The 24,361-nt window shown below is 37.4% G+C and overlaps 1 protein-coding gene across 1 annotated transcript in view; it reads left to right on the plus strand.

Annotated features, from left to right (window-relative positions):
* LOC118750490 (nuclear migration protein nudC) overlaps positions 1–9,909 on the plus strand; it is a 31,158-nt gene extending 21,249 nt beyond the window's left edge. Inside the window, exons 5-6 of the mRNA XM_036485203.1 lie at positions 9,301–9,503; positions 9,798–9,909. Of these exons, the coding sequence (XP_036341096.1) occupies positions 9,301–9,503; positions 9,798–9,849 (255 nt within the window). The 3' untranslated portion in view covers positions 9,850–9,909. The remainder of the gene's footprint in view (positions 1–9,300; positions 9,504–9,797) is intronic.
* The last annotated feature ends 14,452 nt before the right edge of the window (positions 9,910–24,361 follow it).

Here is a 24,361-nt window from a genome sequence, read left to right on the forward strand (position 1 = left end):
AGGATGACATCACCGCCATCCACGAAATGCGATGGATGGGGCGAGGAAGGTAAGCGTGGAGCCTTGCGACGTCTACTACAGTTGCCACGTAAAGGAGTACAATTCAGTGTTGGATTTGTGGAGGGAGAGAGACCGGCGTTCACTCTAGTGGACGAAAGTCTAGCCACAATCCGCATCAAATCGAGATTCTTCAACATCTCATTCATATGTGCCAATGCCCCGATAAAAGAGAAGGACGAGGCTTCCAAGGCTCTCTTATCTTAGAGCGTACATATTAGCTGAGGGTGATCGACTTCGCCTGGGCCCGAAACTTGGCAGTATGTATTACTGGGCTCTAGCATAAAAATACCCATCAAGCTACATGGATATCTCCGCATCGAAAAACCGGAAGCCAAATCGAGCATGTTGTGATAGACGGAAGGCATTCTTCCATGTTTTAAATGTAACAGATGAAACATCGACTCGCACTACTATATTGATGCATCCCGCTCATTACTGGTACTGAGGAGTGTGAGAAAATGCTTGAAATGCTGGCCGAAAAAACACCTGAAATTTTTAGTAGAGAGTTGAGCGAATTACGGAAGGTTTCAAGACTCTTGTAGGAACAACCATGGCGACCTAGTGACCGATGTCCAGAACGTACGCAGATTATGGAGGGAACACTTTTCGACCCTTTTGAATGGCAGAAGCACTGAAAGAAGTGGAGAAGACGAACCCGAGGTCCCAGTCGATGACGATGGAGTCGATATCCCAGCGCCTGACTATGACGAAAAGTGCCAAAGCTGCTTGAGCTGACGGCCTGTCAGCTGAGCTATTTAATTACGATGGCAAGGAGGTAATAAGGTGCATGCCGGACGACTGGAATTCAAATGCGCTCTGTCCAATCCATAAGAAAGGCGACCCCGCCATGCGTGCCAACTACCGCGGGATCAGCCTTCTAAGCATAGGTTGCAAGGCCTTATGGAATGTATTGTCTACCATAGACCAGGTACAATACGCCAAATCCTGGAAAAGACCCGCAAGATAAGGATCGGCACTCACCACCTATATGTCGACTTTAAAGCTGCTTTCGACAGCACTAAAAGGAGTTTCCTATATCCCCTCAAAACTCATACGGCTGTGAAGAATGACCTTGAGCAATACCACCAGCTCTGCTCTGTTGCCGTCCCCACCAGACGTGGTTTCAGACAGGGCGACTCTCTTTCATGTGACTTCTTTAATCTGATGTTGGAGAAGATAATAAGATCTGCAGAACTGAACCGCTCAGGAACAATTTACTACAAGAGCGTACAATTGCTGGCTTATGCCGATGACACTGATATCATCGGTAAGAAAAACCGCGAAGCCTGTCCTGGCTATTCCAAGTTGGACAAGGAAGCAAAGCGAATGGGTCTGGTGGTAAACGAGGACAAGACGAAGTATCCCTGTCATCAAACAAACAATCAGCACATTCACGCCTTGGCACCGACGTCAATTTTGACAGTTATAATTTCGAGAAAGTAGAGAATTTCGTTTACTTGGGAACCAGCATTAACACCGATAATAATGTCAGCATGGAAATCCAACGCAGAATCGCTCTTGCCAACAAGTACTGCTTGGGACTGAGTAGGCAACTCAGGAGTAAAGTCCTCTCTGTACGTACGAAAACCACACTATAAGTCACTCATCATGCCCGTGCTTGTATATGGCGAATTAAAATACCGCGGTTCAACTGGCTTGACCATGTCGTTCTAATGGACACCGACGCCCCAGCTCTGAAAGTATTCTGGCTTCACTTGGCATTTCCAATTGGCGTCAGTTGGCTAAAATCGCTTTGGCGGTTACAGCGCCAAATAAGGAGAAGAAGAAGTGAATAGATCTGTAACCTTATCAGTCACACAGTGTTATAATCCCCACGAAATCCTTGACGGTGGTACCGAGAGGGAAACGATACATGACGATAGGAAGTTTAGTTTGGGTTAAAGTCTCACACTGACGGGGTTAGGCTTTCGATGCTTCCTCCTCGTAAAATATACATGCTCAGTAAAAAGTTAACAATTTAAATCGACGAATAGTTTTATACAGTTACAACAGTTAGTTACAACATATTCACCTGTATTGGTTACCATAATTTTAAGCTATAATAAACAATTTTTTAGTAAGTAAGTTATTGGTTTTGAATTTTTTTTTTGTATGGCCCCCCCTCTTAATTTCGTTCTGGCTACGCCCATTCATCGGACAATAACCACGCCCACCTCCCATATAACGGTATTTTCGAAATATGCGAAAACTAAGATATTTCCGTAAATACTGGATCCAAATTATTGAAAGTTGGTACGCGAAGTAGAATTTTGGCATGAAAGAAAACAGTTATGAAATTTTTTGAAAATGGGCGTGGCACTTCCCACTTACGATAAAATGCTGTATCTCTGTAGTCCCTTTACCAATCCCCACCAAACTCGGTACGAGCATTACTCAGAGCCACACTAAGAAAGTCTTTGAAAATTTATGAAATCAGGAACCATGCCCACCTCCTATATAGCGGTAATTTACAGAAATACGAAAACTGCGATAAATTACTAACTATTTATGCTAATTTACTCAAAATCGATATATATAAGAAAATTCCGATATTTCAATAACTAAACACGCCAACTTACAACAATCTCTTAACAAGACACATTACGAAAATTCCGATATTTCAATAACTAAACAGGCCAACTTACAACAATCCCTTAACAAGACACAATATTATTGATTTTTGTAAAATGGGCGTGGCACCACTCACTTATGACTACATACAGTGGTCCACAAAATAATAGGAGTGCGTTATTTTGGTCAGGTTTTGCTATTTGCCTTTTGTTTATTTAATTTTTATTATTTTTATACAAAAGTCAAGCTGGGTATACAACAAACAACGACTAAATTCAGATTTCAACCTTTGTACAAAAATTATTAAAATTCTGTAAATTTTCACCAAAATATCAAACTTTTTAGTCAGAATCTTCAGAGAAAATTCTGGTATGCAGTTTTATAGCCCATTCAATTCTAGTCTGAAGAAGTGCAAGTTTCAAGCTGCTAAAAAATTCCGTTGATTTTTGGCAATTTTTTTTGCTGGCACTGTCCCCATATAAAAGAAAATTGTCGAACATACTTTGTATGGAAAAAACGTAAAACACCTTCAACCGAAAAAATTCTCAAAAATCAACGGAATTTTTTAGCAACTTGAAACTTGCACTTCTTCAGACTAGAATTGAATGGGCTACAAAACTGCATACCAACATATTTTCTAAAGATTCTGGTTAAATAGTTTGAAATTTTGGTGAAAATTTGCAGAATTTTTATAATTTTTGTACAAACTTGAAAATGTAAATTTATATGGTGTTTGTTGTATTACCAGCTAGGCTTTTACAAAAAAATACGAAACATTAAATAAACTAAAGACAAATAGCCAAAACAGGTTAAAATATCCCACTCCTATTATTTTGTGGACAACTGTACATAAGAGTATATTGATAGCCCCTTATCGATTTCCCCCAAACTTGCTCCAATTATTTCAATATCTCATAGCATATTATCGAAACAGTTTGACATCGGGAAAAATACTCTTGCTGTCATGCAGTTTACTGAAAGGTGAAAAAACGATATTTAATACGTGCGCTGGGTTCGGTTTCGCCCGAACTTATACTTTACTTGTTTTATTTATGTATGTTACCGGATAACTGTGGACCTCGTGAACGGTTTTCGATAATTTTTGCCAGAAAGGTATCTCAACGGTGGTCCCATACTAATTTTGTTAGTTTCGATCATTGGATCATAAGGAAATTAACGGTACTTCCAAAGCTTTATATAAGCATTAAAATCGGTTGTATTTTTTACTTAAACATTACTTGTTTATAAAATTTTATTTGCATATTTTGTCCCAAAATCGATAAACATTAAAATGTGAATGATTGGCAAAGTGTTATCCGCGGAACTCTAGTGAATATAAGCGCTTCGGAAGGAAACAGGTAGTAATGACAAACTTAATTATTTGTTTCTACATAGAGAGCGAGGAATTTTTAAACGATAAAAGCGTAAAATATTTTTAATTATGTTCAGTAGTACCAAAATAGAATACCTATGTCCTTATCATCACTCCAAACTAGAGCTTCAGATACCCGGGTATCGAGCAATGCGAGTAGCTCGAAACTCGTTCATTGCTCAACTGCTCAAATGTTTGTTCAAAATTTTCGAGTTTTTGAACAATTTCATAAACAAAAGAAAATTTGTAAATTGTATTTGTCAGCAGCTGCTCTCTAATTCATGTTAAATAAATTATATTATTAAATACCAATGTAACAATCTTTGCATTATATATCAATAGTTTGAAAAATTTAAAAAGTTGCTACCAAAAATGTCAATATAATAAAAAAACATTGCTCAAATTACTCGAAAAAACTCGAATTGCTCGAGCTCATGCTCAAAAATTTTCGAGTAATGAGCATTGAACAAGTGTGCGAGTACTCGTTGCTCATATACCCGGGCTGTTTGAAAATGTGCGAACAAAATCGAGAGCTCTACTCCAAACCCTTAAACTTTATGTCAACAGCAACATACCCGGGTATGTTTTGCGTTTTCAAATTGCTATATCTTGGAAACTATACATCAGATTAACTTGAAATTTCCTGATAACCACAACAAAAGTATTCTACACCATATTCCCATGTCTGAGTGGAATTGCACCGCCTGGACCCTTACGTCAACAGCTGCATACCCTGGTACATGGACGTACGCAGGGCTAGTTTTGGTAAACTGCTAGTTCCTCGATAATTTTATCAACTGTGAACGTCCTTTTCAACTTACTTTTGTTAGTCTGATAAACAGTCATTTACTTAAAAAAGGTAAAATAATTATTATCTTTTAAGATTTTCTCTTAGTTTGTACTTGAATTTAGGTTTAGGTATACTTAGCGTTCACAGAGGTTTTGTAGAAAAAACCAAAAATGAAATCATCACTAAAAAAATTTATCGATTTTCAGAAGACGCTCGAAAAGTATTGTTTAAATCAGGGCTACTCACAATTTTTATATTGAAGTGAAATCACAACATAATTTATACATAGATTTATACATAGATTGGCGCTTACACATATGTTAGTGTTAAGGTTAAGTACATAACCCGCTTAAATAACCAACATTTTTGTGCACCGTGAATTTTTTGATGTAATCTGAAGAAAATCCCTCTCTTAAGTACCTCTCCGCTTATTTACCCAACCCGCCTAAGTACCTTAATTTTTCGTACCCCATTTACCATTTCACTTATAATTTTCCCCTTTTACATAAAGTCAACGGTAATTTTTAGCCACTTGAAACTTGCACATTATGCCTGATTTCCAAACGTATCAATACAATGTTTGGAAACTGTTATACTGCGGTATCCAAACTGTTTGTATATGCAGAGTTGCGATACATTGCAACCATATACATTGCATATTTTAAATATGCAGTATAGCAGTGAACAATTTTTCTGAATTTTTCATTTTTAAACCACCAATGGTAACCAATAACACCGAAGCATCATCATTTGTTTCTGATGCCCTGACTGCTCTAGCGATGCGTTTTGATAACTTTTCGAATGCGTTTTGGAAAGGTAGACATTGTCAACCAATTGTAGTTCGGCGTTGTGGAAAACTATACTTTGTACGTATGCAAAGCAATTGACGTTTTGGAAGTCAGCCTATTACACTAAAATTGAATGGGCAATAAAAGGCTGACTTCCAAAACGTATCAATACAATGTTTAGAATCTGTTATATTGCGGTAATCAAACAGTTTGTATATGCAGAGTTGTGACACATTGCAACCATATATTGCATATTTTAAATATTCAATATAAAAATGAAGCATTTTTCTAAAATTTCCATTTCTAAAATACCAATGCTAACCAATAACAAACGAAGCATCAACTTTGTTTCTGATGCGCCGATTGCTTGAGCGATGCGTTTCGATAACTTTTCGGCTGCGTTGTGGAACAGTATACATTGTCAATATTTTGTAGTTCGGCGTTATGGAACCTTATACTTTGTACGAATGCAAAGCAATTGACGTTTTGGAAGTCAGCCAAACTGTGTATGTACTCAAAACACACTTCTGAGAAAAAATTTTAAAATTTTGATGATTTTTTTTAAGTGTTCCATAAAATTTTAAGCTTAGGTTTATATTGTATATTTATACTGGCTGCATTTCTTTATTCATTCTGAATGTTTGGAATAAACTTTTTTGTTTATTTATTCTTTAGAACGTTCCTGATGATATTTTGACGTATATTTCAAACGCATTCTGTTTATTCCGGCTGTGAAATGGGATTATCCGGAATGTATAAAGAAACGCAGCCATTATAAATATGTATAATCAATAACCTTTTAAATAATTTAATTCTTGTAAAAATTACATACCATTGCTTTATCTATTTTTTTATAATTTTCTTTATTTGTTTATCTATTTAAATAATGTTAAGATCTTGGTTTTGAACTACGTATACTTCATTCAATCTTCATGTTTTAATCAAGGATTTACATATTTATGCAAGTTGACAAGAGGATGTATCTACATCAATAATTATGTTCGCTTAAGTACCCGCATCGAGGTACTTAAGCGGGTTCTTTTAAGTACCCAACCCGCATAAGTACCTCAAAAAGCTGACATTTTTCGTGAGGTACTTAAGCGGGTTTTACTGTAGTTCGTTGCACTTATTAAGATATAAAAGCTAAGAAATATGTTATTGTATTCATCAAATAGAACAAGCTGCGTGTATCTTGTGGTTGATTTTGTTGTCTAAAATGTCAACAAAGGTAAAAAAATCGGTTATTTCACAGTAAATTTTAATCAAAATTGAAAATGCATGGATCACTTCGAATGAAAAAATGCAAATTTCAACCCTCTGCTGGTGTTACTTACTCAATGTCTCTTGGACCAACCGGTGATTCAAAGCAAAATAATTTCTGTAAACTACTACAAGGCTAATTCAGACAAGGTAGTATGAGTAGAGTTAAAACAAAATATTAATAAGAAATTATAGCATACTGACAGCCATGGTAATTGGATCTGAATTACCAATAAATGAGGTAATTCACTCTCAAAATTTTGTATGGCGAATTACGTAGTTCGAAGTGTAATTGGAGTGCGAATTACGAATGAGAGCGGACTACATAATTGGGGTGCCGTGGGAAGCCGTATTAGTATTTCCGCAGCCGCTGTGCGATGAAGGCTATGGGAGTGGGGATATGTGAAGATTTGAATGTATTTTTTACACCCAATTTACTCTCAGAACTGCTTTAGCACTTGCTGGCTCTTTAATTGCTTTAAGAGCCAAAAAATCTGTTCATCACTGTTCTAACCCAAAAGAAAAAAATTGACACAACTTTTGCCTTAAAAATTGGTAGGTTCAGAAGGCCCAGCAGTTGAGCGGAACCGTTGCTAAAGAAAATCAGTGAGGCGTCTTCTGAACGACTTCATACTTCAAATTCAACTGTCAACGGTACACAAAACATGTTGTCTTATATGATCAGAAAAATATTACGCTCGTCTAACACTCAACTGTTCAGTTTTTTTATTTTTTCAATTCCGATTATTCTTCGCTTAGATATAAAAACTTAAAGTATGCGATTGAAACAATGCAACTTCAAATGGCAGACCGAATATTTTAGTTTAAACCGCATACTTTACATTTTTATATTTTAAAAGCGAAGAAGTGTACTTTAAGGTAAAATCTATGGCATCATTCGAAAAGTTTTTTCTCGATTATGTCAGTTGTTGAAATTTGTCAAAAAGACTATTTTCACAGCTATACATCGGATTTCGATTCAGCACAAAAAATTGCATAGGAAATAGATGATCTAGTTTTTGGTTCTGGGATTTTCTAAAATTTTGTTGACTTGTGTATTATTTCCTGGAAATAATCACAAGTTCTTATACGTATTTACCTACCTCCAAAGGTTGAGGGAATATTTCTTTCTTCCCACATTGCCTTCGAAGAGATATGGTGAAGGCTCAGTAAGCGTGGATAAACATAATCTGAATTAATGATGTAGTTTTAACGAGATATATTTCTTTTTTGCAATCATAAAAACTAATTCATAAAATGACCCCGTCATTTCAAAAAGGTTTATCGTCAATGGAGGCACCCGATATATTCCTTTTAACCCCGAGCGCACTTGTGCACAAGGGTTTTATAACTTTGTTCACATAACGGTCTTTTGTAACAGGCAAAACGAAGCGAGATAGATATAGACAAATGCATACATAAATGATAAGAATGAAAAGAGAAATCGATTAAGCGGTGACTGTCTGTCCGTCCGTCTGTGCAAACGATAACTCGAGTAAAAATTGAGATATCTTAACGAAACTTGGTACGTGCACTTCTTTCGGGCGTAGGACGGATGCTATTGAAAATGGGCAAAATCGGACAATAACCACGCCTACCTGGCATATAACGGTAATTTTCAGAAATACGAAAACTGCGATATTTTAGTAACTACTGAAGATTATTCACTCAAAATTGATACTTACAATAATTTTTAGACAAAAAAATAAGAATATTATATATTTTTGGAAATTGGGCGTAGCCACGCCCACTTATGGTTACATGTATATATCTTGGTAACCGCTGCATCAATTTCTTCCAAACTTGGCACAGTTGTTAGCCCTGCTACATACGAAATGGCCGAAAGTTTTTAAAATCGGACAATGATCACGCCCACGTCCCATATAACGGTAATTTGGAGAAATACGAAATCTTAGATAATTATTAAAGATAACTTATTCAAAATTGATGCTTGCAACAGTTCTTTACCAAGAAATACGTTTATGATAAGAATTTGGAAAATGGGCGTGGCAACGCCCACTTATGATCACATATATGTATCTCGGTAACCGTTCTACCAATTTGTACCAAACTCGTTATGGTTATTGTGCTTGCCACATAAAAGCAAAAGGTTGAAAATTATTGAAATCGGACTAAAATTGAGGCCGCTTTTCATATAACGGTAAATTTCAGAAATGCTTGAAACTTCAATATTTCGAAATTTAAAGACGCTAATTTACTCAAAATTGATACACCCCGGCTTAGTATTTAGCGGTAGCTTTCGGAAAGGTGAAAATCATATATTTAATACTTGCGCCGGTTATTTAATGTTCGGCTCCGCCCGAACTTAGACCTTACTTGGTATTACTAAAATTACACTTATTTTTGTTTATGCTTCTTTTAACTATGTACATATTTTAAGTAATATTTGCAAATAATAGTAATGAACGGTTTTTTGCTCTTTTTAATATTTCTGTTAGCTTAACAAAATGAATTGGTGGGACCGCTTGACAACTGCAGATCCTCCAATTTCAACACGTAAAATAAACCCTGAGCCATCAAAACTTTCTGATCTGGACGGTGAAACTCGAAGTTTGGTTGAAAAAATGATGTATGATCAACGTCAAAAAGAGCTGGGTCTCCCAACAAGTGAAGATAAAAAGAAAATGGAGATATTAGAGAAGTATGAGCTACATAGTTACATTTGAGGGATTTACAATGGTGTCGTAAGTGTCGTATTGTTGTACGTCGTAAACTTTAAAACCTTTAATAAATGGTTAGAGAACTTGAAACTACAACGAACTATTTTTTTAAACTGGGAAAATTCATAATATCATTTGACGGTACTTTGCGAACCCCCTTAATATATTTATTAGGCGTTTAAAGTTTACGACATACAACAATATGACACTTACGGCGCCGTTGTGAATATCCCAATTATCTAACAATGATTGATTAATGTTATTTTTTTTTTTAGATTTAAAATGCAACATCCCGAGATGGACTTCTCAAATTGCAAATTCAACTGAAATGATGTTACACATATTTATCGTACATGTACCGTAATAAACAGATTATCTACAAATGTATATGTGAATATTTGTTAAGTTTTATGGCAGCATTTTGTTCAAACTCCACCTCGTTGTGGCTATGCTTACTTGTAACTAATGTACCAATGTATAACTTTTTTTACCGCGGTTTTTTGTCGATTTAATTCCGGTGTTCACTATGTATTTTTTTGACAACATATTTTGACGCAACTTTATCTTCTTTTTTCATACCGTTACCGATTACATCGTGTCACAGTCGATTTTACACACGAAAAAGGCAATATGTTCACAAAACTGGGGGCCAAATATAGTAAAACTGCGTTTTTAGTTTTTCTCTCTGACGTCAGGATCTTTTTAAAAGGACTTTCAAATTTCTAGAATATGATTGAATAAACAAATTATTCAAAAGATTGGATGCATTGTAGAATAAGAATATGGCTATCATTTAAAAGGAAAAACTCTGTAGAATAGAAAAAAAATCAATTTTTGGGTGCACCAGGACGATTAAGTATTGAAAATGTCCTTTTAAAACTTTATACTTGAACATCCAGGGAAATTTCCAATATTTATTTTTGAAAAAAATATATGTCAAGGACTAATATGTTAACTACCACATCCTCGAATTTGTTTATTTTATTAGTTTTACATCAAAAAAATTGTACACTTCTCTTTATAAGATATTGATAGTTACAATATACTGGAAGATACTGGAAACGTTATTTTTGAACCATGTATGCGCTCTAAAAGAACAAACTGACCGCATGATGTGCGGTGTAAATAATTTAATTGTTTTGTATACAAGGGCGTAGCAGGAGTTCATATAGAGGGAAAAAATGTTTTTAATAAAATTTTTTTTCTTTTTGTATATAAATAAAAATTTTTGGGATTAGGAAAGTATAAGTTTTGTGGTATCCTTTACAACGATACCAATTTTTTAAAAATCGGTTTGTAATTCTTTTGTTTAGTCTTTTTTTATAAAAAAAAAAGTTTTTTTTTGCTTTTAAGTGTTGTTTCTCAAATTTTTATATACGAAGTATTCAAATATGCATACCAGGAGAAAGGGTATTTAATCGCCTTTATAAAGATACCAAATTTTTAAAAATCGGTTAAGTTTTTTGGTAATTTTTTTATAAAACAGGTATTTTTTAATTTGAAGTGTTTTTTCTGAAATTTCTATAAACTAAGTATACAAATACGCATATCAGAAGAAAGAAGGTTTGATTGTGTTTATAGCGATATCAACTTTTTAAAAATCGCTTAGTAGTTTTTTGTTTAAAATATTTTTTTTATAAAATAACTATTTTTTTCGTTTTAAATGTTGTTTGTCAAATTTTTACATACAAAGTATACAAATATGCATATAAGAGAAGAAGAGGGTCTAATCACGTTTAGAACGATAACAACTTTTTAAAAATCAGTTCGAAATTGTTTGAAATATAAGGTTTTAAATTTTTCGAATATCCGACCTTTGCCCCCTTATAGCGCTGTAATACAACTTGGCAAAAAAAGTTATAAACCATTTAAATAAGAGCAAAAGGCGGTCTACGACTGTATTTTTAGTGTTTTTATTTATTTACATATAATCATAAAAAATAATTTTGTACCAAAGATCCTATTTCGAACTTCGAAGGCCCATATCTCGATTTCGGAGGCTAACTTCGAAAAACGGAGAAATTACTTTTTTACCTATGACTCAATCTCTTAAAAAAAAATTGGTTTGGTTAAGTGCCCAGCGGAGTGCTGTACAGTGTAATGATTCTAGTTACTTCATTTATGTACATATATTGTAACTATCAATATCTTATAAAGAGAAGTGTAAAATTTTTGTATCTAAGACTAATAAAGTTGGAAGGACGAAATTCGAGGATGTGGTAGTTTACATATTAGTCCTTGACATATATTTTTTTCAAAAATAAATATTGGAAAATTCCAAGGATATTCAAGGATAAGGTTTTAAAAGGACATTTTCAACATTTATTCGTCCTGGTGCAACAAAAAATATTTTTTTTTTAAATTCTACAGAATTACTTGTTACTCTACAATCCACCAAATCTTTTAAATATTTTTTGTATCCAATCATACCCTGGAAATTTCAAAGTCCTTTTAAAAAAACTCCCGGTGTCAGAGAGAAAAATTAAAAACGCAGTTATACTATATTTAACTCCCAGTTTTTAGAATATATTGACTTTTTCGCACCGTGTTATATTATGTGCCAAAAACAGACTGATAGCCAATTAAGCCGCACGTGCACACTAGAGTGGTCCAAGAAATCCTTTTTTTTATTATTATTCGGTGCTCACGCAAATTTGTGTTCCTTTTGCTAAAAAATGAAAATACATAACTTGATTTAAAAAAAAAAAAGTAAAATTAGAGGTCCCTCAAGTCTATTTATGTCCATACTCGTTTTTCAATCCTCGCGTATGCGAAATCCTTGAAGAAATTTAAGTTTTGTAAGATCTTATAATATGTTTTCGAAGCCGCTGAATATACTAGGAAATTAATTTTTTCGATCAGGCTGCAACGTTTTAGATATTACGAAAAACTTAAAACCAAACAAGAAAAGGTTCCGAAATTTTACTTTAAAAGTTGATTATTTCTTAGAAAAATAGTACTGAATTTTATGTCAGCGATGGTATTTATACCCACATCTTTAGCGAACCAAATGAGCCATCGCAGAGGATTTTACGTTCGTTACTGCTCGAGATATAGGCAAATTTTTGAACCTGAATATAGATGCGTGGCTAATACCTGTATTTAGAAAGCGTATCGCTTTAAGTTTTCGGCGTTTGCAAGATATTTTGAGGTGATATCTGATATTTTCAAGGTCACTAAGGGTGCTGAGTTAGTTTTTCTACGCCATGACCCGAGATATTGAGAAAAACTAAAAAAAAAAAACAGAAAAAATAAAAAAAAAATGTTTCTTGATTCCTGAAGAGGTACCTTAGTAACCTTAATGGTGTTTATGTCGTATCGATTCTTATGTCAAAAGTTTTAGATTTTGTGGAAAAAAAAAATGTTAATCATTTTCCATTTGGTTAGCATTATTAACTTGCATTAGCTTAATGAGTTCTAAAGCAATGAGTTCAGCAAGAAGTAGTAAGTAGTATTTTTGTTCTTTTTTTCTTTTTCAAACAGTTAGAAAGAATGTATAAACACCTCTCCCACTTAAATCGAATTAGAGAACAGCTGTTCGCTTAAATTAGCATATCGGAAAATAAAATATTAACTAATTTAATAATATATTTGCTTGCAAATCATATATCTCAAATAATGTTTATATCAGACATTCTTCTTCTTCTTATTTGGCACTTCAACTGTTTGTCGGTTTGGGCCGAGACCAAAAAGCTTTTCCAATTGCTTCTCTCCTGCGCGAATTTGCGCTAGTTGGTTATCCCGAGCGCAGACAGGTCCTTCTGCACTTGGTCCTTCCATTGCGTTCGTGGGTGCCCTTGCTTTTGTTGTCCACCCATTGGCGCGGAGTCGAAGGATCTTTTCACCGGAGAGTCGTCATCCATGCGAACAACATGTCCAAGCGAACTCAATCGCTGTATTTTTATGCGCTTAACTATGTCCATGTCGTTAAAAAGCTCATACAGTTCGTCATTCCATCTTTTTCGATATCCGCCATCCATGAAAACAGGGCCGTAGATTTTGCGTAGAATAGTTCTCTCGAAAGCCCCCAAAGCCTTCTCATCTTTGTTCGACATCGTCCAAGATGAGAGATTTGTAGAGCGCGGGTTTCGTTCGTCGAGAGAGGGCTCTGCTTTTCAATTGCCTACCGAGCCCAAAGTAGCACCTGTTGGCAAGAATTATTCTTCGCTTGATCTCCAGGCTGACGTTGTTGGTGGTGTTTATGGTGGATCCTATATAGACAAAGTCCTTCACTACTTTAAAGTTATACCTGCCAACAGTGACGTGTGTCCCGTAGCGCGTGGACTCTTTATATGTTGCCAGGAGGTACTTTGTCTTTCCCTCGTTCACCGCTAGTTCAACATCTTTAGCTTCTTTTTCTAAACTGGAAAATGCTGCGGTTACGTCCCTTTGTTTCAGACCTACGATATAGATATCATCTGCATACGCCAGCAGCATCGTTCTTTTGCTATAATATGGTGCCGCTGCGATTCCGATTGGCAGCTCTTATTACGCTTTCCAGCATCAGATTGAAAAAGTCGCACGAGAGTGAATCGCCTTGTCTAAAATCTCGTTTGGTCTCAAACGGTGCGGAGAGGTCCTTCCCAATTTGGACGGAGCTGAAGGTTGTGCTCAACGTCACTCTACATAGCCGTATTAGTTTTGCGGGGATCCCAAATTTGGACCTGGCGTCGTACAGGCAGCTCCTCTTCGTGCTATCAAAAGCAACTTTAAAGTCAACAAAAAGATGGTGTGTGTCGATTTGCTTATCTAGTGTCTTCTCCAGGATTTGACGTGCTGTGAAAATCTGGTCAATGGTGGACTTAGCAGGTCTGACGCCACACTGATATCAATCAGCTGGTTCGTGAACGGCTTCAGTCTTTCACACAGTATCGTCGACAGGACCTTGTATGCAATATTAAGAAGGCTTATTCCGCGATAATTGACGCAAACGGCGGTATCTCCCTCCTTGTGGATTGGGCAAAGTACACTGAGATTTCATTCTTCGGGCATGTATTCATCAGACCAAATTCTGCTTAAAAGCTGGTACATACGCCCCACCAACTCTTCGCCACCGGCTTTGAACAGCTCAGCCGGTATACCGTCGGCTCCGGGGGCTTTGTTGTTCTTAAGCCGCTTTATTGCTGTTCTCACCTCGTCTAGGGCCAGTTGAGGGACGTGAGCTTCGTCCCTATACATTGGTTCGGGTTCTCCTTCATCAAACGCGCCATCTGTTTCGCCATTTAAAAGCAATGAAAAGTGTTCCCTCCATATCTCAAGTGTACTATGGACATCGGTTACCAGGTTTCCATCTTCATCTTTGCAGGAGCTAGCCCCGGTCTTAAAACCATTTGATTGCTGCCTTATTTTCTGATAGAATTTTCGAGAGCAACTATCAGCACCTTCGTTGAAAAAAAGATTATTTGATACCACGCTAGATATATTCTGACTACTAAAAGCGGCATCATTAAAAATAGTAATGCCCCTTGTTTGCTATTTGGAGTAGCAAAAGGGAGCGCAGGGTGCGCCAGAGATTTTATTTCCGGTGAAAAGAAAAGACGAGGAATTTCAAAATTACAATTACTTCCCAAATGTTTTTATTGACTTCAATAATTCAATTTAGTATTAAAATAGCTAGGTCATTAAAGGTATGACAAAATTATTCCTGAGTGGCGTTATATGCAAAAGATGAAGAAAGGTGCGATGCGGCTGCGACGGCGCGTAAAAAGATACTGACTGTAGCAATTTAATTGCGGGCACGAGTCACCCCATGGCCCCGCTTACAATTACAACAAGAAAGCTATTTCACCTGACTGATTCACAATGGTGTACAGTAAAATGGCGTTGCCAACCGCACGCGGATTATGAAACAATAAGCATTAATTGTACAATTCAAACGTTATTAATCGAATTCGATTAGATTTGGACTCATGTCCGCAACATGCCGGCCCGCCTGCGCCGGTGCCAGGTTGAGCAACTCTTGCAACTTCTCGAGGGTCAGCACCGCCCGGTTGAATAAATCGCGGATGCGCCGTTGGACCGAAGTATTGCCGCTTTCAGATTGCTTTGCGGCTGGTTTGACCACACGGCTGGCTAGCGTCGATCGTCCACGGCGAACTTGTGCGTGCGAGTTAGTACGGCGAGTGCTTTCCGGTGGTGATGATGGTGGACGATGCAGCATTGTGTGATACGCCTTCCCACATCGGTGACAGCTGTCGGCTGAGCTGCAGGAGCCGGTTGAATGCTACGTCGCCAAGCAATTGACGCAGTACTTGTGTACACGCGCAGACTCGTACCGCCCATCAGGCGTCATTGAAATGCGCGGCAAAACCGCAACGGATGATGGCGGCACTGGCTGAGCTCCATCGTATTCTTGGACATCTGTGGAAAGAAGAAAACATCGAAGACGGAATTAGTTCCATGCTATGGTGGAGTCAGCTAGAGGGAGGTGTAGGTGTGGAGTAGTAGTGTTTGATGAGGCATGAAGTATGTAAAGAGAGTTACTACAGAGGGGGCAGTAAACACAACTTTGCAATATTTCGAGTGATTGTTCCGGATTGAGTGTAAATATCAGCTACCCGAACATTATGATCATGACTGGGGTGAAGTTTCACAACGCGCCCGAGTATTCACTCGTTTGGGGGTAGAAGGTCGTCTTTGACGACCACGAGGTCTCCCTCCTTAAGGTTGGGTTCTTGTCGCTTCCACTTGTGCCTTCTATGGAGTTCCTTAAGATATTCATTTTTCCAGCGCGTGCTAAATTGCTGATGAATAACCTTCAATTTTTGCCATTTGTTTACTAAAGACAGATTGCCAGAGTGGGGTTCAGGCCTAGAGAGGAGCGGGGCACCACGCAAAAAGTGTCCTGGCGTTAAAGCCAGCAGATCCGTAGGATCCTGGGACATTGGGGAAAGCGGCCTGGAATTTAACACCGCTTTAATTCGAATAAGGAGAGTGGTAAATTCTTCAAAGGTAAACATGTGATTTCCGGCTACCTTTTGTGAAATGGGTTTTGAAGCTTTTTTCAGCAGCTTCCCAGAGACCGCCCATATGAGGAGCATAAGGGGGGATAAACTGCCATACAAATCCTTGGGTTGCGTATTTTTCGGCGATATCAGTAGCCGCTTCTTTAAGAAACTTGGAGAATTCTCTTTGCAGCGATCGCTGCGCACCTACGAAAGTTTTTCCGTTGTCGGAGATAATTTTGTGGGGGAATCCACGGCGGCCGACAAATCGAGTAAAAGCTGCCTTGAACGCTTCCGTTGTCAGATTTGAGCATAACTCTAGGTGTACTGCTTTGGTGGAGAAGCACACAAATACACACACATACGCCTTTGCGTGGGGAGCTCGTCGGAGGGAAGATGTTTTCACAAGAAATGGTCCAGCAAAGACAACACCTGTGGTATGAAAGGGGACTGTATGGGTGGATCGTTCAGGGGGGAGCGCGGCCATTATCTGTGAACGCATCTTTTGTTTATAGATTGTGCAGGCCTTGCACTGAAAAATGCATTTTTGTATCTTTTGCTTCAACCTGGGGATATAATATTCTTGCTGCACCATTCGAATCATTAGTTGTTTGTCAGCGTGGAGAAGAGTTGTATGGAGGAAATCGAGCAGTAGAGCACAGAGCTGTGAGTTTTATGGAATTATGATCGGGTGACGTTCATTGTAACTGAGAACTGCATAAGCTAAACGTCCATTCACGCGCAGAATTCCCGCTCTATCCACCATCGGATTAAGAGTCAGTAAAGGGCTTTTTTTGCTAATAGATTTCCCTGCATTTAATGAGCTGATTTTGTTGATGTAGTACTGTCTTTGAATCTGAACGACAATACGCAATTTAGCTTGGTTTATTTCCTCGTGCGTTAAGGGGAGAGAAGTGGGTATCGGTTGCTTTCTAACTGCGTTTATAAACCGATACACAAACGCTATGACTCGCAACGCTCGGGCAAATAGGAAAACCGCTCAAGTATATCCACTGATTCAATCGTGTGCAGGGATTCAATGCGTCGTTGTTCGGGTGGTGACGAATGTGGAGATGCGTTTTTTGGCCACAAAGTGGGGAGTTTTTGCAGCCATTCTGGGCCATTCCACCATAACGCGCATGTCGCCAGATCCTGGGGATGGCATCCGCGGGTGCCTAGATCGGCAGGATTATCTGCACCAGGCACATGCCGCCAAGTGGCATTGCTCACATTTTGTAGTATGAGCGAAATTCTATTGGCAACATAAGTTTCCAAGTATGTGGCGGTTTTTCTAACCACGCCAACACAATGGAAGAATCTAACCAGAGGTACAAGTCATGAGCAGGTAAATCTAGTTGGGAGTGAAGTTGATTAACCAGCTTGGACGGCTCCACAGAGCTCAAGTTTGGGGAGGCTGACTGTTTGCAGGGGGGCTACCTTACTTTTAGCTGCGAGTATGTGTGACGACCAGGAGTTTTCGTCAATTTGTACTCTTAGGTAGACACAGGCGCAATAAGCTTTTTCAGAGGCGTCTTAAAACCCATGAACCCGGTGAGTAGGGGAGAATTGCACCCAGCGGGGAATAACAATTTCATTAATCGCGGGGAGGTTTTCGCGCAGTGTTGCATGTTTGGAAAGCGCCGGGTTTTACGTGCTCGTCCCATTCGGTTCCTTCCAACCAGAATTGCTGAAGGAGCATTTTTGCGGAAATCATTATTGGCGTTAGCCATCCTGCCGGGTCAAACAGTTTTGCTACCGCCGATAATATTTGCCGTTTTGTCCTTGCGTTGGCAGCGGGTACAGGGTCGTACGTGTAGGAGAAGGAGTCCGTTAGTGCGTTCCATTTTATGCCTAGCGGTTTTGTAGAGCTAGTGTCCTGAAACTGGAGAAAATCAACATCAAGGACCTCGGAGTCTGTGACTGATTCCAGGATTTTTGGGTGATTTGAAATGATTTTTCGTAGTGGAAAACCTGCAGATTTTAGGGCGTCTTTAACTTGAGATAATGAGCTTATAGTGGACTGTATATTATTCTTGTGAATCAAAGCAACTGTCGAAAATTTCCAGCTGTAAAGAGTTACGAATTGGCCATCGTACAGTTCCATAATAGGGCATTCGCACGCTCCGATTTTACAGGCAACAAAAGTTGAATACGAAGTTGAATGAGAAGTTGAAAGAGAAAAAGTTGCCATCTCTATTCAAACGAGGCGATTTTCGATTCAACATGAATCGTTATTTACATTATTGAAAATGAATTTAAATCGCAAAATTGTATCAATCGGTTTAAATTTGGTCAGCCAAGCGTTGGTAGAAGTGCTTTTAACGAAGCTGATAGATAAAATAAGGTAAAAAAGTAAAAAAGGAAAAAAACTATGTTTACAGAACAGTGTTGGCATTTTTGGTACAATTGTACTTGGTTGTTACAATTTCATTTACCATATACTTCCCTACTACGCAGTACTTTTTAGTACAATTTTGTAATGAATACTAAAAATATATAGCTCTGCAAATTCACAGCAAGAAATTTTTTGTATTCTCTTTTGTTCACCTGTTCGTATTTACCTTTGTAAGTTTTTAAAAATGGCTTGAACGAACCAGTATAATATAGCCTAGGCAAATTTTTAAAAAAACTTTTCGATACTAAGTTTTATTAAAACAAAATGTCGAAGTCAGCTTCATAAAGAAACAAAGTCTTCGTTAGTTATAAGAAGATATTTTCTTAAATATAATACTTTTACGGCACTCACATATTGACAAGATTTTACTATTTATTTTATTATTCTTTAATTTTAATTATCTGCTTATAAAATATAATGTATTCCTTAAGAAAAATTTTTTAAACCAAGAATAAATCTTTGCAAAACATCCAAAAACCAACATACTTTCGAAAAATTTCGAGCTTTATTAATATTCTTTAGTTTTTTTAGCCCATCCAATTTTAGTATAACAAAATGCAAGTTTAAAGTAGCTGGGACTTACCGTTGAACTTGGCAATTTTTTTTGTCGACGATGTCAGCCATTTTCTTCCATACGAAGTGTGTTGAACAATTTTTTTATATGGAGAATATTAGCAACACCTTCATCAAAGAAATCTTAAAAAACTTAGTTAAACTAATATTTAATGGGCTAAAAAATCGCACACTCAAAATAATTCTAGGAAATCGAATTAAAAAGTTCGAAATTTTTACGAAAGTGTGTTGGTTTGGAAAGGTCCAATTTTTGTATGGATTTCGTACTGAAGGAACAATGATACAGAATGTAAAAAAACACAGGGTTGCAAGGAAAAAAAGTTGAACGATCTCAAAGTTGGCTGGCGACCAACTTTGTTGAAAGCGATTAATTGAAAGGCCGCTCGGACGGGGCGATTTTTGCTTTCCATTAAAAGTTGCCTGAATAATCGCGTCGTGCGAAAGCCCTATAAGTAACGTAAAGGCCCGTTTACATACAACTTTGGCGTTGCGTTGGCGTTGGCGTCGCTTCGACAGCTGACTATGAATACATGCATTTATATGAAAGTCTCCATATAACCAAAGTTGGGCAACGCCAACGCCAACACAACGCAGAAAGATGGCCAACTCTCAACTTTTCGCGCGCGTCGTTCGTCAGCTGTTCTAAATAATCAAAATTATGTGATTTAATTTTAATTTTTAATCAAATGCGGGCAAGAAATATAGTTTTTAATGCAATTATTGATGTAAAAATTTTGATTTATCAGCCGCTAGTATGTTAATTTAGTGACCAAAGTATTCTGTGCTAAGCGTTCATTGTAGCAAGCACGGGCGTTACGCGCGCCGCTGTCAAAGCGACGCCAGCGCCAACGCAACGCCAAAGTTGTATGTGGACGGGCCTTAACTCTTCCCCTTATCGTTTTTTCTGACAGGCTGTAGGTGTGAGTTTGGCAGGCTGTAGGAGTGTTTTTGGTTAGTGTATTGGTGTTTTTGGTTGAGTGTATTAGTGCATTTTGAATAAATCGTAATAAAAATTTAAGAAATTGTAATAGAAATCAAAGAAATTGTAAAAGATGAGCTAATGCCAAAAAACCGGTGATCTCAACTGTAGGCGTTCTTTGGCAATCAGCTGATAGTGATTTTACTTAGGAAACTGTACGATGGAATTGGCACAGCAGAAATGTAAAATATTCTCACCATAGTAAAAAGTTTTTTCCACCAAAGATCTTTTCTACTGATTAGCACAGGCCCTTATATTTTGATAAATATACCATCTTTGCAATGTTCAAAATGGCTGTAGTGGTGCAAGACCGATAGTATACAAGCTTGCGCTGATTGATGTGAAATTCGGGAGATTAACGTGAATATTACGTCATCGCAGATACGCTGGTGGAGAGAGCTGAAACTATGTTCACATTACCAACATAAAATACTTAGTTTCCTTTAAAACACCTCACTAAATTAAGTGCGTTCATACTCGCGATTCTTTATTTGTCTTGACAGCTTTGTAGCAACCCTGTGTTATTGTTTATTTAACCAAAAGAGGTCGCGAATGTGAGTATTTGCGTATATTTTTATGTTCCGAGTTGTTTGTGGTAATTTTTTAGATTTTAGATGAGTGATCAAAAGAGAAAGCTTCTGGAAATATTTTACAAACTACTACGCGCGATTATTAAAAACAAAAACGTGCAACACAATGAAATATCAGAAATGGGACACTACTTTTTTCGATTATTATCGATAAAATTAGAGCCTACACTGATTTGTTCGTGATTTGGTTCTTGGTTTAAGATAAACTACGTACTTTCAACTTAATTTACTGAGAGACGTTACAAGGCGAAATTACTTAGTTTGTACTTAATTTATGCGTAAATTAAGATTGACCTCTAAATTACGCCAATGGGAACATAGTTTGAGAGAGATCTATCAGTATGTATATGTTTTGCAAGTGTGTATGTATGTATATGTATATCACACAGGCAACACACAAAATCTCCTATGAAGTCATATTTCTGTCAAAATTTTCAAGAGAGAGCTAGCGGTATCACAACCAGCGATACCTACTGTATTCGTTTCACCAGGGTAATGGTGAATACAGAGATACTACCAGATGTTCAAAAATTAAACAGGTACACTAAAATGAAGGGATATTACACAATCTACTTCTGTTTCATAATGAGCTTGATACAATTAGGGCCGGTTACTCAATGTCTTGTTAACACTAGTCTCCGGTAACACATTGTTATCGACGTATTCGACTCCATTCATACAACAGGGAGTCGGTAACGTCGATAACTATGTTTAACCGGAGATTAGTGATAACCAGACATTGAGTAACCGGCCCTTAGTGAAGATTTTTAATAAAAATTCCGCGACATTTTTTTTACTATTTTCATCATCTGGCAGCACCATAATCTGTGTTCATTTCCAGCACTTCCATGTAATGAAATTTTTATAGTGAATTGCGCAGTTTGGCTGAGATTTCCTATAATGGACCATTTTCTATATCATTCAAAGTATTACGAATTTTTTTATGAAATTCGCAGGGGGTGTTGTAATGCTTATAAAGGTGTTCTTTAAATATTTTTCTGTTCTCAAAGAATCGTAAACACACAATTGTTCAGCGATGGCCGCCATGAATGAGGTGCCACATCGTTGAACATGTGAATGTTGTTGTTGTAGCGTCACTACTAAGCCCAGCTTTTTTCGGGTCTACGTTCAACTAACGGGAGGCCCAGGAAACGAGCTGTTTCAATGGGTTCGGACCAGAGGGAGAGGGGTGTTAGCTGAGTCGGATTGAGTTAATAGTTCTTTTTAGCCAAAAATACTTTGTGATGCAAATAGTAATTACGGCGCTTTTTTCTAAAAAATCCAATACTTCCATATATCTTGAAAATTTCTAATAAAAAATCGCGCGATGCAAATAGTAATTACGGCTTTTTTTTCTACAAAATTCAGTACTTCCATATATCTTCAAAATTTTCACGTGCGACCCTTTTTTTATCAATTCTTCCATATATAGTGAAAATATCCAATAAAAAAGCTATAACATATATGTACATGTCCACTTTATTATTTACGTTTTCATTGATTTCCTTTTCAGCACTTTTTTTACACATTTTTTGTGTTGTGTGGCAGCACCGCAATTTCAGTTCACTCGATGTACAAAGGAAAATGTGAGGGTGGGCTTTAGCAGTCAGCCGCACCTTGTGTTTTAAGAAAACCAGGTGGAATTAATGGCTGATTCACATACAACTTTCTTCGCTTTGCTTGATAGTTCTTTGCTTTGACATAGAAGATCGATGTAGGCATATGCATGAGTATGCTCACATAAAAAACGCTTGAAGCAAATCAAAGCAAAACGATGCAAAATCTTGGGCAACTCTCAACTTTTGCTCGCTTTGGCAATCAGCTGTCTACATGTATCTTTTCTCGTGCGCTTGCATTTGCATTTAATGACAAAAATAGAGTAAATAGGAATTTTCATTGCTATTATTAATGCATATTCTTATATTGTTATCTATTTTACAGATAAAATATATGGAGGATAAGGAGAACGCAAAAGCTGCCAAAGCGTTTATTGTAGCTTACCTTCTGCGTTTCACACTTTGTTGTCAAAATTTGAACTGTCAAGCAAAGCGAGGAAAGTTGTATGTGAATGGAACTTAACAAATGAAACTTGGTCAAGTTGTTAAGGGAGGTATCCTCTAAAACATGTATAACTAAAAAATATAAACAATGTCATTGTTTAAAAGTTATTTGTTGTTAAAACTTCTTAAGTCGTTCCACTTGGTTTCCTTAACAAAAAGTGCATTTGTAACATACTTTCATATACATAAATGCACATAACATTGTACTTAATACTTTACACACTTTTATTTTATTTTATCTTGTTTATAAATCACTTTAATTCAACTTTTATCGACTCGTAAATTACATTGAATTGCACACATATTTACAATAACACATGGTTGCAAACTGACACATGATATGTGTTGCAATATTGTACAAAACAATACATACAAAGAAAGCAATGTTTGAAAAGGAATACAGGGGAAATAAATACAAAAGAAAATGAAAATTTACCGCTACTTTTATTCTGGGCGTGTATTATTATCAATGAGGGTGTACGGTCACAAACCCCTGCGCAAAAATATTGCTCATGACGTAGGCGGTGTTGGTCCCGCCCGATTTGTTTGCTTTAAGTTCGGCCGAAGGCCGCCTACGCAGAAAGGTTTTCTCTGCAAACGGTGTTCAGCTCCTTTTCTTCGCAAAACAGATAGGAGAATTCTACTGCCTGAGGGTTATAAGTCCTAAGTGCGGCCGAAGGCCGCCTACGTAGAAAGGTGTTCTCTGCAAAAGGTGTTCACCCTACGCAGAGAGGTGTTCTCTGCAAATGGTGTTCAGCTCCTTTTCTTCGCAAAACAGAAAGAATTCTACTGCCTGATGGTTATAATCCCTAAGTGCGGCCGAAGACCGCCTACGTTGAAAGGTGTTCTCTGCAAAAGGTGTTCAGCTCCTTTTCTTCGCAAAACAGAAAGAAGAATTCTACTGCCTGAGGGTTATAATCCCTAAGTGCGGCCGAAGGCCGCCTACGTTGAAAGGTTTTCTCTGCAAAAGGTGTTCAGCTCCTTTTCTTCGCAAAATAGAAAGGAGAATTCTACTGCCTGAGGGTTATAATCCCTAAGTGCGGCCGAAGGCCGCCTACGCAGAAAGGTGTTCTCTGCAAACGGTGTTCAGCCCCTTTTCTTCGCAAAACAGAAAGGAGAATTCTACTGCCTGAGGGTTATAATCTCTAAGTGCGGCCGAAGGCCGCCTTCGCAGAAAGGTGTTCCCTACAAACGGTGTTCAGCTCCTTTTCTTCGCAAAACCGAGATAAGAATTCTAATAGGTGAAAATTCGGAATTAAAAATCTGCTTTTATTATTCAAAATTTCAGTCTGGTAGCA

The sequence above is a fragment of the Rhagoletis pomonella genome, unplaced genomic scaffold (assembly GCF_013731165.1).
Source record: "Rhagoletis pomonella isolate Grant_MI unplaced genomic scaffold, Rhpom_1.0 Rhpom_scaffold_00267, whole genome shotgun sequence".
Classification (NCBI taxonomy): Eukaryota; Metazoa; Arthropoda; class Insecta; order Diptera; family Tephritidae; genus Rhagoletis; species Rhagoletis pomonella.